This window comes from Lipotes vexillifer, unplaced genomic scaffold (assembly GCF_000442215.2).
Source record: "Lipotes vexillifer unplaced genomic scaffold, Lipotes_vexillifer_v1.1 scaffold184, whole genome shotgun sequence".
NCBI classification, from domain to species: Eukaryota; Metazoa; Chordata; class Mammalia; order Artiodactyla; family Lipotidae; genus Lipotes; species Lipotes vexillifer.
In genome coordinates this window covers 594,147-608,696 of record NW_006783561.1, presented here as the reverse complement: position 1 = coordinate 608,696, position 14,550 = coordinate 594,147, and the positions used below count along the sequence as shown (strand labels likewise).

Below are 14,550 nucleotides of genomic sequence, written 5' to 3'. Positions count from 1 at the left end.
TGTTGTTCTTGAAAAACAGGAAATGTGAATGTTTTTGTTATAACAATGGCACCTTGTGAATTTGCTCTAAAGCAGTGTGCAGTATTATTCTCAAACAAAAGCTCAAAATCTAGCCTTGGAGGTGTGTGTATCTGATGAGGTTCAGCCAAAACAAGGAGAGAAGATGTTCCTTTGATTCCAGCTGCAATGTTATCAGTCATGGAGTTTTAAAGATTAAGATTTGACGTCCCTGATTATTCAAGCTATGCCTGTTCACTCTCTTTGTCCCTTGCTCCTATGAGGCAAAAGCCCACTCTTGGGTGGGTCCTTCCTCTATTTCTGGACATGCTTCCATAGGTGTCAGGCAGTGTGACCGTGTCCTGGAGACTCGGGTCATCTTCTGTCTACACCACGCGGTGAGGATAAAAGCCTGGCCATAGCGCATGTGTTCCTCACAGCTTTGGCTGGAGACTTTTGCTATCTCTCTGCCAGGGACACGTCACCCATGAAACCTGAGAATATGGGCGTCAGGACTAAAAAAGGCATCACAGTAAGCAGTGCACGGAGGGAGCTGGTGTGTGAGGATCCCTGTCACGTAGCAAGGAGACCTCCAGCCTTTCCTCTGCATCATCGGCTCTCCCTGCCCACGTTGGGCTCCCCCATCCCTAACTGCATTAAAGGACTAAGGCATCTGCTGTAACCTCAGCAGAACATTTGCTGGTGAGAGTCCCTAATCTGCCAAGAAGAAGACATCCTGACTTGTCCTCCTGCCCTCGCTGACTTGGAGAAGACTCCGCCTGGCCTTGGGATTCCATGGGCTGAGAACATCTATTCCTCCAGCTTTGGAGGCACTTGCTGTGGTTGACCTTGACTCTTGACAACCACCTCAAACTGCATTTGCAGGACGTGCAAAGACATCTTATGAGGGACCATTCAGGCCCCTCGTGGGGTTAACATCATTGAAAACTGGTTAATTATAAGTTATGTAAGAATCAACACCTTGTGGAACAAGTCTACTGTGACTAACTTCCTGAAACCGGTCGGGTTCAAGAGTGCGTGGGTGACGTTGCTCAGACTAACGAGCACTCAGTCACCAACGTGCAATCAGAATTCGCCACACTTGGCACTTGTCCTAGAGAAGTGTAGAGAGGATGTTGTTTACATAATTTTGAAGCCTCCAGGCATACTTTAAACAGCAAGGTAGTTTTGAATGGCATTTCATTAAGGCATCTATGGGCATTATGAGCTAAAAAGCTTTAAAAGAGTATTTATGTAGGAATCATTTTTAAATAATGTTTACATAACCGTAAGTCCCGTGTGGTTGGTGTCGAACACAGGACAGCGCACGAGAGGGTTTTTGGTGAGAGCCGAGATCACTCCCAAGCACCAGAATTCCTTTGGGATGAATCAACCTCATTTGAAACAAAGTATTTGCAAAAGATTAAAGGTGGTATTTTTTAAAGATCAGAATATACTCCCAGAGGACTATGTCTAATTAAAATGATTGCTGGGAGTTTTAAAAAAAAAAAAAAAAGAAAAGATGAAAAAAGAAGAATACAAAGAAAGGTAGAAGAAATACATGGGACTATTTTTTCCTTAAAACAGCAAAAAACAAAGTATTATTAATAATAATATATGTCTGTATATATGTATGAATGTAAAGGATCAACTGTCAGAGCCTTAATCAATGCAGTGTGATAAATACTGACCCACTGATTTGACTGAGTAGGCCCTTGTGGACCTGCGCTCTGTTTTATGGGTCTTCTTTCACCAAGCTCTCTCTTGGCCTTTCTTGGCCCCGAATGGAGGTTCAGCCTACATTCTTATGTTGTGATCTATCACAGCCCCTGTTTCCGGGGGATCTTTGATTCAGCACACAGAGCAGCTTGTCGCTGGTTCAGGCCTTACCCGCCTCATAGGGTGGATTCCATTTCTCTGATTTTTGTGTTTTGGCGGCTTTTATTTTGCCCCATCTGATCTTCAGAGTTGAAACTGAAATCAGGATGCATAAGGTGACTGGTAAGGGTCTCTCTCCAAGAACATGAAGATTCTGTAGTTTCAGCCTTTACAAGTCTGAATAAGATTAATGAATTCCCTGGAAAAGTGAGAGGGAGTCAGAAACAGAGTCAGCTCTGCCACCCTCATGAAACAATGGGACTTCTTTTTCTCTCTCTAGTGTGAATATTTTCAAAAACACAACTTCAACAATTATCAACGTGTGGCCAATTTGAAACAATGGGACTCTTATGAAAACCTTTTTTTTAGGCCTTCTGTGAGTGACGTATTCCCAGAAAAGACAAGCTCTGATTCAGCTGGGGCTGGCCAGACCACTCCCCTGGAAACTCAGGCTCACAGGACGTACGCACAGCTGGCTTCACGAGAGAAAGTCCACTCAGCAGAAGGACCCAGGCCCCTGCCTTGGCTCTTCCAAATGCCCAGTGACCTTCCTGCACATATCCCAGGGGACATTACCCCCGCCTGCTTTGGTCCCTGGGGCTGTCACAGAGCTCCAAGAAGACTGGCTTCAGTTCAGAGAATTATCTTGATGACCCGATGAAATATTTGGGGTCTGGGTCTTCAGCCTGGTCCAATTCTAGTGTAATCTGGTCTAGTAGAGGCTAGAACCTGGATCCCAGGGCAGGGTAAGGATCAGGAATTAACTTCAGCTTCACTGTAAGACTAGTTTCCTCTAAAGTTAAGTTTCCTATTACTCATGAAATGCTCAGCCTGGTTAAATCATTTGTAAAATCTTGTTAACTAGCAAATCACACTGCGGTTGGCCATTGATCTGGTCTATTTGATAAATCTCAGATAATTCGTGGTATTGTTATTGGTCCAGTGTGTCAACAAGGGTTCCTCTGGCTTCAGCAGATGTTTTTCAAGTTTCCTTTGTAGACTGAACTTCTGAAAAATAATCCCAAATGCCTAGAAGGATTCTTTATAAAGAAAAAAGAAAAACAGTTTAGAGCATTATCTATAAATACATTGTGTTTTTTATTTTGTGTAATTGTACATTTCATGAAATGTTGTCAGTTTCAAAGGGAAAGGGGAGAGGAGCTAACATATGTCTAGAAAAAAATGTTTCATTAAAGAATGAGGATGTATTGATGTGTCCTGGGTCTGTATCGTAAGTTCAGACAAGATCTTCGTGATCATTTTCTCCGATACCACGAGAACTTGGGGAGGAGATTAAAAAAAGGGGGGCCCGGGCTTCCCTGGTGGCGCAGTGCTTGAGAGTCCGCCTGCCGATGCAGGAGACGCGGGCTCGTGCCCCGGTCCGGGAAGATCCCACGTGCCACGGAGCGGCTGGGCCCGTGAGCCATGGCCGCTGAGCCTGCGCGTCCGGAGCCTGTGCTCCGCAAATGAGAGAGGCCACAACAGTGAGAGGCCCGCATAACGCAAGGAAAAAAAAAAAAAAAGGGGGCCCTCTCTCTGGCTTTCTGCTCTCTGGTGAGTACCCAGTGCCTGGCTCCAGAACAGAGCTCCCCGTTGGACCCAGAAAGTCATGGGCAAAGCTAAAGAGGGCTTCAAAGTTGCCCCCTTTCTTGGACCCAAACAGTCTGGAAATCTGACAACACGAACGTTGTGGCGATGGTTGCAGCTGTAACAGTGCTAGATGTGGTAGACATCTTCCGTTTGTCCCTCAGCAATTCTCTCCACCTGGTTTTGAGCCTGAGGACCACATGTGATGTCTAAAACTGAAGGTCACGGCTCCTATAAGGGGGCTTTCTCTCTGGACTCTGGCAGCCACTCCTTTCACTTGTCCCTTCAGACCTGGGGGGGAAATGACACTCTGCCCGTGTAACCCTCATACTGCATTATTCCCCAAGGGGAACCTTTATAAATAGTCCTTTTAATAAGCCCCCTTAAATATAGCTAGTTGAGTATATCACTCATTTCCTGTACGGGCCCTGGCTGATACAGGGTCCATTTCTAACACAAGGACAAGAGACGCCGTCTGATCAAGGACGGTCTTTTGACGTTGACCAGATGAAGAGACTTTAGGGTGTGTTTGGAGTTTTGTGGATCAAATCAGGGAAGGGTAATATGGCACCATGTTTTTAAAAACACTCAGTCTTAATGCAAAACTATTTAACACATGCAACTGTTTTGTGCTATACGTAGAGTGTCAAGGTTTTATGACTTTTCTGCCCTTTTGCAGTCACCAGTACCTAAAGGATGAGCCCCAGTGGTGCAGGGGTATGAATGCTTAATGTATCAGTCAGGATAAGGTAGCTTATGCCACAACAACAACAAAAAACCCTCACATGTCAGGGTCTTTACAGAAGAAAGACTTATCTCTTGTTCATATTACATGTTCACCTCTGGTGTCTGGAAGCCCTTCCACACCATCCTCAGTCAGGACTAAGCTGATGGAGCAGCTGCTACCTGGAGCCTTGCTGATTTCTGTGGCAGAGGGGAAGAGAGTGTGACAAATCATACACTGCCTCTCATGACTGCCTAGGAGTGACACATCACTTCCACTCACATGGCATTGGCCAAAACGACTTGTAACTCACGTTAAGAATGAAACGAACTAGAACTATCTGGTGGATCCCACTAATGATTCTCACGTGTGACATTCACAGATCAGGAAATGACCAGAATCCTTCTGCTCGTTTTCACATTTTACCTCATCACTACTTCCCTACTGATATTTTAGATAAAGATATTTTAAAACCAGAATACGACCACCTATTATTTGGAATGGACCAGCTTTTTAAACTGACCGGTTGTCGCCTGGCAAACTATCAGTGTGATCGGGGCTTGTACAGGTTTAAATACAAATGACTAGAGAATCGCAGGGTTGGCAGCTCCAACCTCTCACCCGGTAAGGGCATCTCTTCTATAGTTTCTAAGGTGATAATTCTCAGATCCGAAACCTTCCAGAGGAAGTGAGCCGATAACCTCGCTTCGCCCATAACCTCTGGGTGATGATGTCAAATTCCCTTTGCAGAACCATCTCGTCTCGCATCGGAGGGACCCACGTTGGGCAGACTGTCAGCCAGGCCTAGGTCCTCCTTGGGCACATGACCCAAACCAGACTGTTACCAACCAGGGTCCTTGGACTCTTTGATCAATAGAAATTGATAGGAGGCCAGATGAGAAATTCAGGCAAGACCTTACTGGGACTCCTGCTGCAGCGCCAGGGAGCGAAAACATGTTAACAAGTTCTCTTGCTCACTCCCTGACGGGGGTGGTGAGCTTGTCCCTTATAAGAGGTGAGGGTAGGGGTCAGGCCAGAAGGGTGACTTAGGTGGTCTGCCCACCCCGCTGGTGGTGCCACGTGCAGGGTGTATGCACAGTACCCTGCTTCTGCTCGGACATCTCAGAAGTGGCAGCTGGGTTTTTTGGTCTTTTTGTATCTTGTTGTTCATGATTTGCCCCAACTGCACATGCACACAGTTATTTTTAGCCCCTTATAGTTTCTTTGTATTTTGTTGCTCGAGGAGAGTTCTGTCCATGTGCAAGCACTGCAGCAAAGGGCCCCAGGTCCCAGATCCCAGTCTGTCTCAATACCAATCAGATCCTCTTCCTGGAACTGGAGTCCTGGTCAAGGGGCAAAAGGGCCAAGCTGCTTCGGAGCTGGTTTTCCCTGGGAGGATATCCTGAGAGGACTGTCTAGGAGTCCTTGCTGCTGAAGCCTCAGGAACAACCCAGAGCTGGTGTCCCTGCCCTCTCTTCTTTCTGTGAGCTCCCCTACACTCAACCAACCAATTCTCTTTCTTCTTAAATTAAAAAGAGTCTGTTTTGATGCTTATGACCAGAGAACCATGACTGACCCAGACTCTTAGGCCAGAGCACCCTCTGACTGGAGGTCTTAGCAATTCTTCTAAAGAGGTAACGTGTCCATCAGAGGGAGAGTTGGTGATCAGTGGATGCATAGCAAACAAAAAGAGTCCAAAAGGACCTTGCTGGCCTTGCCCATCCACAGACAGCCTAGTCAGAGGGAACAGGGGCCATCAACTCAAGTGCCTTGGTCCAGCTCTCTGGCCCAAGCAAAGTTAGAAGCATAATTTGTACCAGTTGTGCTGATTTAAATAGTCCAGTCATTGAAAACTGTATTTTCTCCACTTTATAGATTCAGGCGGAGGCTGGAAGAAGTTACTTCACTTGCCTAAGACCTCACACGGTCCAGAAGGGCAGCCAGGCTTTCCACACAGGCCTCTCTGAACTGTGCTGTCTCCCCAACGTCCAGGCACCTGTGGATTCAGTTTAGCCATCACTGTGGCGTCTTGGGGACTGGAAGCCCCATGAGGCAGAGGCCACGTAGGTCTCATTCAGCACAGCATCCCAGTGCCTGGATCCCCACACCCCGTTTTCCAGTATCACCTGCCTAAGCAGATGGTGCCTCCACGCTTGTTAGTCAAGCCCCAAACCCAGGAGTCGGCTTCATTCTGATCTTCCCATCCCCTTCTCTCCCCTCCTCTGCCCCACATTTCTTCCATCGTCAAGTCTCACTGCCTTTATCCCCACAATAAGCCTCAAACCCATTGACTCCTCTCCATCTCCACTGTCTTCATCCCAGGGCAGCCAGCATCACCACTCACTTGGACTCTGCTAACCAGTCTCCAGGTTAACACTTGTGTCCCCTATAATCCAGGCTCCACAGAGGAGCCAGGTAATATTGTCAACATCAGTTAGATCGTCCCCTCTTCCTCTCAAAAGCCCTGAAAGTGTTCCCATTGCTCTACGATGGAAATCTTACCGTGCCCTGCCTGCTCACATCTGTCTTTAACCTCTTCCAGCTCCCTCCCTGCAGGTACACTGGCCTCCCTCTGGTCCCAGCACACGAAGCCTGCTTCATCCCCGGGACTTTGCATTTCCTGTTCCTTCCCTGGGACCCTCTTCTCATCTTTCACGTGCATCTTCAATGTCAGCTCTCAGAGACAGTCTAAAGCAACCGCTTCCTGGTCACTCCAGTCGCTCTTCCCTGACACCCCGCTTGCTCCTCCACAGTGGTTTTTGCTGTTTTGTTCAGATTGTTGTCCGTCTGCCTCACTGGAACATACATTCCCTAAGAGTTCGGGCCTCATTTGTCTTTATCACCAAGCCCGGGACAGTGCCCAGAATAATACGTGACATAGAGAAGTTGTCAAAAAGATTTGTTTAGTAAATTAATGAATGCACTCATTGAAATGACCAAATGATTGGTTTTGTTTCGTGGACATGAGACTCCAACTCCTTCATTGTTGTAAAGCAGCAAACGCCTAACAAAGAACTCATAAGAATTATAAGGCAGCCCACATTCATGGCTTCCTCCAGCTCTGTGAGGCTCCCCATCAAAATGTGAGAACAGAAAGGGGGTGAAGCTAACTCACCGCCACGCGGCTCATTGCCTGAGGCGTGTGCTCACTGAGGCAGCTACAGCCTCCGACACAGAGCGGGCTCCAGCCCCCATCTCCCAGGCCCCTACATCGATGCTGGTGATGTGTTGACTCCATCATTGCCAGGACGGGGATCACGCCACTGCCTGGCAGCTGGAGGTGGAGTGGCCCGCCTCCCTCAGCCTCTGTAAGCCATTGTTTCTAAATAGATGTTGGTGCAGGAGTCGCCAAGCTCTCAGGCCAGCTCTGGGTTCTTTGCTGAGATGGAGGTGTAACCAAGGAAGGGGCTTGAAAAGTAAAAAGGACAGAAAATGAAGACAATGAAGGTAGATGACCTGGCCCTTACACAGTGGCCCTGAAGCAGGAGACCATCTTCCCCAGGGGTCGGGCCAAAGGCTGGGCTCCTCCCCTGGCCATAAATGGCTTGGCCAGAGCTCTGTGGGAGCCACCTCTTCTCCTGTCACCCTTGCTCTCCCAGCTGGATGTTCCTACAAATGCAAGACACAAGCCAATAACACCGGCAAGAAAGGAGCTTGCTGAGGGCAGTGTTTGGAGAAAGCTCTCAGGAGGCTGTCGGAAATGGTGAGTGCGAGTTAGCGTCTTTCCTCTGCCTAACCCTCATTTCTCTCTATAAAAAACAATCCCCAGACTTTTAGATTTCACATCTCCTAATTCAAATATAACTGTACCCTTGGGGCAAGAAGTTAAGGAGCTTGGCTTTTCGTTCTTTTCCAATGTACAATCATTTAAAAACATTCTATCTAGTATTTGCTGATTCCATCTTATATTTTAATATTAAGGTTTTGCTTTTAAAACCCCACATACAAGGGTGCAAAGTAAATGTTTCAGCTAATTTCAGTTCCCAGTTGAAGCAATGGGTCCGACCCAGATGCCTTTATCCTTATTTGTTCAGTCTGCCTTCTGCTGCGTGATCAGCAACAGGGAGAGTTGTAAGTTGCATCGGAAACCTTCCACCTTCCTTATTGACTTGATACACATGTGCTTATGACTCAGTCAAATGAAGCTTGGTAAGTTAGAAGAGGCTTCTGTGATTCCTTTTTAAAGAGATTATTAAAAGGAGTTGACATCTAGGAGTAAAGTCTGTTGGAAGCATGCACACGTGAACAGATGTAGGATGGGAGGGGTGAGTGACAGGAGGACTGAAGGGCTGCAGGCCCAGGTTAGAGCCCTGACCTCTCCCACCTCTGGGCCTCAGGGGGTGGGGAGGGGCCCTGCCTGCTGGCACCACATTGGAAGAGCTCTCCTGATCCAGAACCCGCATTTCTATCTACTAGGAGCTGGGGGAGTAGCCAGAGGAGAGACTTAGGGGTCAGAATTCAACAGTCAGGACCCAGTTCCTGAGAAAAGGGCGGTTCAGGGAGGGTTCAGAAGGTTAGGAAGAAGGCTGTCCTCTAAAGAAGACGCCCTCTGCATTCTTGTTTCTTGAAAATCTTTTTTTTTTTCCCAATAAATTTATTTTATTTTTTTAATTTATTTTTGGTTGCATTGGGTCTTTGTTGTTGCATGTGGGCTTTCCCTAGTTGCAGCGAGCGGGGACTACTCTTCCTTGCGGTGCATGGGCTTCTCATTGTGGTGGCTTCTCTTGTTGCAGAGCATGGGCTCTAGGCACGCCGGCTCAGTAGTTGTGGCGCATGGGCTTTGCTGCTCCGCGGCACGTGGGCTCTTCCCGGACCAGGGCTCGAGCCCGTGTCCCCTGCATTGGCAGGCAGATTCTTAACCGCTGCACCACCAGGGAAGCCCTCTTGAAAGTCTTTTAACAAGATGTTAAAACTTAAAAAAAGGAAAAAAAAAAAGGAGTTGAACTCAGGCTTTGGAGTTGGGAAGATCTGTGATCTAGCCTCTCCCACTTACCAGTGGGGGACCTTGAGAAAACTGTCCTGGTCTCAGTCACCTCACCCATGATGTAGAGATGAGAGTGCCCCCCTTGTGGGGAGGTTATGAGTGCAGCGTGTGACCACTCACTCATAACAGTGAGTGGTGGTTATCCCATCTCCGCTCCTTCCCATCACAAACAGCAGACTCATAATGAGTGACACTCAGCCACTGAGATCCTGCTGTACCTTCAGAACCATTATGCAGATATCACCTAGTGCTTAGACTAGCAATGAGTGCCTTGTACCAAATGCCAGTACTTTGAATATTGCTAATCCAGGTAGACAATTCCATCCAACAAGATCTTCCCAGGGGCTTCTCTGTGCCTCGCTCTGTGCTGACTAGGCCATGAAGAATATGACACCACGTGATCTTCCACCTGGAGTATTTTATAGTTTCAAAAGAGCTGCCACAGACATTATTTCCTTTGGGCTTAGTTAATAGTATCCCTGTTTTGAGGATGGAAAAACTGTGCCTGGTAAAATAGATTTGTTGTGAGGAAATGGAGACCAGAGAGTTTGATTCACTTTCCCCAGGCCACACAGCTACTAAGTGGCTGAGTCTGGACTCAAATCCAGGCTCCAAGCCCAGGGTTGCCTTGCCCCACCCAGCTGCCTCTCTAAAGGACACTGCGTGAGATTCTTCTCCACCCACATTTACGTGATGTTTTTCTTTCCATGAGAGCACTGTAGTGTGTTTCTACAAAATATAAATGTCTTTCTGAAATTAGCCAAAACCTTCGTCATCCAAATGTTGATAAACAGCACGTGCAATGGCCCACTTGTTGCCGCTCCTCCCTTCTGCTGTCCCCCCAAAGGAAGCTTTGTCCTGGGCCTGCTGACATCAGTACCCAGTGCTCACTGATGAGATAAGGCTCTGGGCAGCTGCGTTTGATGCAGAGACCATCCAGTGTCCTGTGCAGGCTCAGCTGGCATTACCATGAAAGGTAGTGGTTAGGTTCCTTGAGCAGGAAGACCCTGACCTGAGGTGGCCCAGATGTCCCTCTTGTCCTAATACTGTCCTGGAAGAGGAGGTGCAGAATAATTGGGGGCTCCAGTTATTCTGCAGAAACTCTAGAAGTCCTGAGGAAGCCTGTAATGTAGTAGAAAGAGGCTGTCACCAAAAGACCCAGTCGTGTGAATTTGGGCAACTTGTTCAAATTCTTCATCGATTTTCTTTTCTATAAAGTGAGGCCTCCCTGTTGCTAAGAGACAGAGAAGTGAAGAGTCGCCACTGAAGCGTGCTGGCTGGCTGGGGACATCCTAACTGAAAGACATAATCTCTGGGGCAGGGGGTAGGGGGAACCATACCTTGTAGGTGCTTGGAACATTTTTAGTTCACAAAGGAATTTCTCATTCATTAACCTCTCTGAATTCCAACCTTCCAGAAAGCTAGCTAAAACAGGTGTCTCATCAATTTTGCATATATTGGGACTACTGCCTCTAGAACCATCTTCCAGGTTGGATTTGAGTCACATGGACCAATCCCACTTGGCCTGTTTTAAGAGATAAGCTCCAACTGTTCTCACTTATCTGTGAGGTAATTTCTGAGGAGTCCCTGTGCCTCAGCTTCCTCTTCTGTAAAATTAGAGTTCTGCCCTCTTGCACTGTTGGTGGGAATGTAAATTGATACAACCACTATGGAAAGCAGTATGGAGATTCCTTAAAAAACTAAAAATAGACCTGCCATATGACCCAGCAATCCCACTACTGGGCATATACCCTGAGAAAACCATTATTCAAAGAGAAACATGTACCAAAATGTTGAATGCAGCTCTATTTACAATAGCCAGGACATGGAAGCAACCTAAGTGTTCATCGACAGATGAATGGATAAAGAAGATGTGACACATATATACAATGGAATGTTACTCAGCCATAAAAAGGAATGAAACTGAATTATTTGTAGTGAGGTGGATGGACCTAGAGACTGTCATACAGAGTGAAGTAAGTCAAAAAGAGAAAAATACCGTATGCTAACGCATATATATGGAATCTAGAAAAATGGTACTGATGAACCTAGTGGCAGGGCAGGAATAAAGACGCAGATGTAGAGAACGGACTTGAGGACACGACGAGGGAGGGGAGGCTGGGATGTAGTGAGTGAGTAGCATTGACATATTACACTACCAAATGTAAAATAGATATCTAGTGGGAAGCTGCTGCATAGCACAGGGAGATCAGCTCGGTGCTTTGTGACCACCTAGAGGGGTGGGATAGGGAGGGTGGGAGGGAGACGCAAGAGGCAGGGGATATGGGGATATATGGATACGTATAGCTGATTCACTTTGTTGTACAGTAGCAACTAACACAACGTTGTAAAGCAGTTATACTCTGATAAAGATGTATTTAAAAAAATGAGAGTTCTGAGGTGGATGATCCTGAAGGCACCTCAGGTCTGAAATGTTAGGATCCTCTTGGATTCTCTAATCCTTCCCAATCTTCCCATTGTTGGCTGCCATTTAATTTTAAAACTTAGCAAACACATTGCTTCTAGAACGACAGAACCAGGTCTTGGGAGGCTTCAGGAAGATCTGGAGCTGGAGTTTAAGCCAAGCTGTGGGGAACCAGGGAGGCTGGGGCTGAATGAGAGCCCAGCCAGGAGGCAGGAATCAGGAGTGGTGGACACGAGCGGGGGGCGGGGCAGGGGTCCGGAAAGTAGAAACATGGCTTCAGCTCCCCGAACAAGGGACAGAAAGCGTCGCCAGCTGAGTTGGAGCAAAGTCCACCCATTTTTCACATCCAGGCAGAGAAGGGACTGGGTAAAGAGCAGCCTGGAAAAACTGGCATCAAAGAACCCAAACTGGAGTGACAGGACGTGGGGACAGGGAGGAGGAAGGAGCCACTGGAGGCCCTGGGCAGGGTCTGACCCGGTAGGTGGGCACGTGGGCAGGCTAACATGTTGGTGCCCCACTGAGCTGACAATCTTTAAATATTGATGCCATATTTGGGGGAGAGGTAAGGCTGGGTGCTGAGTGAGGGGAGGGCACAGAGGGTTAGCATCTCTTCTGTCGTTCTGACCAGCTCAGCTCCAGCCTGGAGCCCCTGCCTCGGACTCTGCAAAAACAGAAGCTTGTCTTCCTCAGCTTCTCCTCCTGGGAGGGGGTTGAAGGAGCAGGTGGGTTGTGTTTTTTTTGCCGTACGCGGGCCTCTCACTGTTGTGGCCTCTCCCGTTGCGGAGCACAGGCTCCGGACGCGCAGGCTCAGCGGCCATGGCTCACGGGCCCAGCCGCTCCGCGGCATGTGGGATCCTCCCGGATCGGGGCACGCACCCGCGTCCCCTGCATCGGCAGGCGGACTCTCAACCACTGTGCCACCAGGGAAGCCCGGAGCAGGTGTTCTTGTTGGAACCCCTGGGGGGTCTTACTTCCCACCCCAAGAAGAAAGCGCCATCACTTTACACAGTTTCCTCCCTGAAAGGAGTTCCGGGGGAAAAAACAATTTTTAGCTGCTGAATTTCTAGTAATGTTTCTGCTGCCCTTTTGGATCAGGACTGCTCAGGCAATACCTTCACTGGTTGGTCCCTTAATCTGGCCCTGGTTGAGGACATGGAAAAGGAGAGAGGCCAAGACTGCCTTGCTGAGGGAGGAACTCATGACCTCAGGCTCCGCTGCTCCCCTGCCGTCTTTGGGGGCCAAGACTGGGAGGAGAGGCTGGGACTGACTGGGCCTGTGGGTCGCTAAACTCTCCCGGAATCCGCCAGGGCCAGTGACATTTGGTGGAGGGGTGAGGAGCCTGGCTGACCATTCCTGGGAGCTTTAATGTTTCCTTCTCTCTTCCAGAGTTTTTCACTGAACTTCACACTGCCGGCCAACACAGTGAGTACAGCAGTCCCCGCTCACCAGGCAGGTCAGCAGAGATCAATGCAGAGTTGACACTGGGCCTCCAGGATGCCGTCACACAAAGCTCATGTGGAGCAACAAGTTACACAGGTTCCAAAGGCATTACGAAGAGCTGGGGGTGCTGAGAGAAATGTTTTCGATTATAAGAATTATAAATACACATTTTGAAAAGGAAAATAGCAAAAAACCAAAACAGCTAAATTGCCATCAGCAGAAAACACTGGGGACACGAATTCCAGTCCTGTCTGACTCTACATAAATTTTGACTTTTGTTGCTTTTGTACCATGGTCTTCTTATTCTACCCATAATTTTATATGATAAATGTTTTCCATCCACCTTTATAACCGTACTGAGGGTGGTCACATGATATTTCTTCAAGTGAATTATTTCTTTAAGTGATTAATCACTATTAGGAATGATTTTGTGATAGATGTAGGTATAGATAAATCCTTGTCAGCACTTAAGCTGATTTCCTTAGAATGTAGCCTAGAAGGGGAATTATTGGGTCAAGAAGAATGAATGTTTTATGGCTCTGGATTGTGACATTTAGTTGCAAGTCCACATGGAGATTTGCAGTTGATGATGGTGGACCGTTTCAATCCAGAATTGATCCTCCATCTTCTGTTCTCGTGCTGTGTAGAGATAACACGCCAGGATTGTTTTCTGAGCAGAAGTGCTGCTGTGATGGAGCCAGGGGTTTCCCTGGCCCAGTTTTTCAGTGGTTTTGGCTGTGCCAAAATTTTCTGAAAAGTCATATGGTTATTCAAAGAGAATAAAATGAATCGCCAGGAAAGAGGCTGCTTAAGCCCGTGCTCATGTTTACTGTACCATGGGGGCGTCATTCTGGAGAGCAGCAGAAAGGTAGAACCTCGAGACTCACTGCCGGCCTTCTGCTGCCACTGGCGGCCCTGACATCTGTCCGTGACTCCCTGGCACCTGCTCTACCCTCCCGGGGCGGCCCTGCCTTCGGAACCTCCCTGACTTAACTCTGCTCCCTGCTTCTGCCTCTGCCTGTTGTCTGCAGACAAATTCCCCTATCCCTCTCTTTACCTGTCAAAACCTTTGAATATGGCCACTGCTGGCATTTTCCCCCTGGCTGCTCAAAGCCAGCAGGTCCATAGAGACCCCGGGTTCTGTCTTATCCTGGCTTGGCCCAGCCTACGAAGGTAACTCAGAGAAGCAAGAATCCGTTGCTTGGGGCCGTGAGGGTGAATGGGTTGAGAGGCAGGCCCTTACACTGTTAGTCATCACTTTGGGAGCATCTCCTTGGTTCATAGCACGCTTCTCTGAGAACTGTCCCTCCTCCCTTTGAACCTATGTAGGACAACAGCCACCCCAGCCTGCCTGGGACTGTCTGGTTTTAGCACTGAATGTGCTACCACCTAGGCAATTTCTGTGGAAAACCAGGACGGCTGGCCACCCTACCTGGCAGTTGTATTTCTACCATAGAACCCTTACGTTTTGGTGCAGCTGGATGACTGGGAATACCAGAGCCCTGGGAAGTAGGG

General features: G+C 48.0%; 1 protein-coding gene across 1 annotated transcript in view; it reads left to right on the top strand.

The window, feature by feature from the left end:
• Window positions 1–7,752: 7,752 nt before the first annotated feature.
• OPALIN (oligodendrocytic myelin paranodal and inner loop protein) overlaps window positions 7,753–14,550 on the top strand; it is a 15,037-nt gene continuing 8,239 nt past the window's right edge. The window contains exons 1-2 of the mRNA XM_007456188.1: window positions 7,753–7,889; window positions 12,982–13,044. Coding sequence (XP_007456250.1) covers window positions 7,887–7,889; window positions 12,982–13,044 — 66 coding nt within the window. The 5' untranslated portion in view covers window positions 7,753–7,886. The remainder of the gene's footprint in view (window positions 7,890–12,981; window positions 13,045–14,550) is intronic.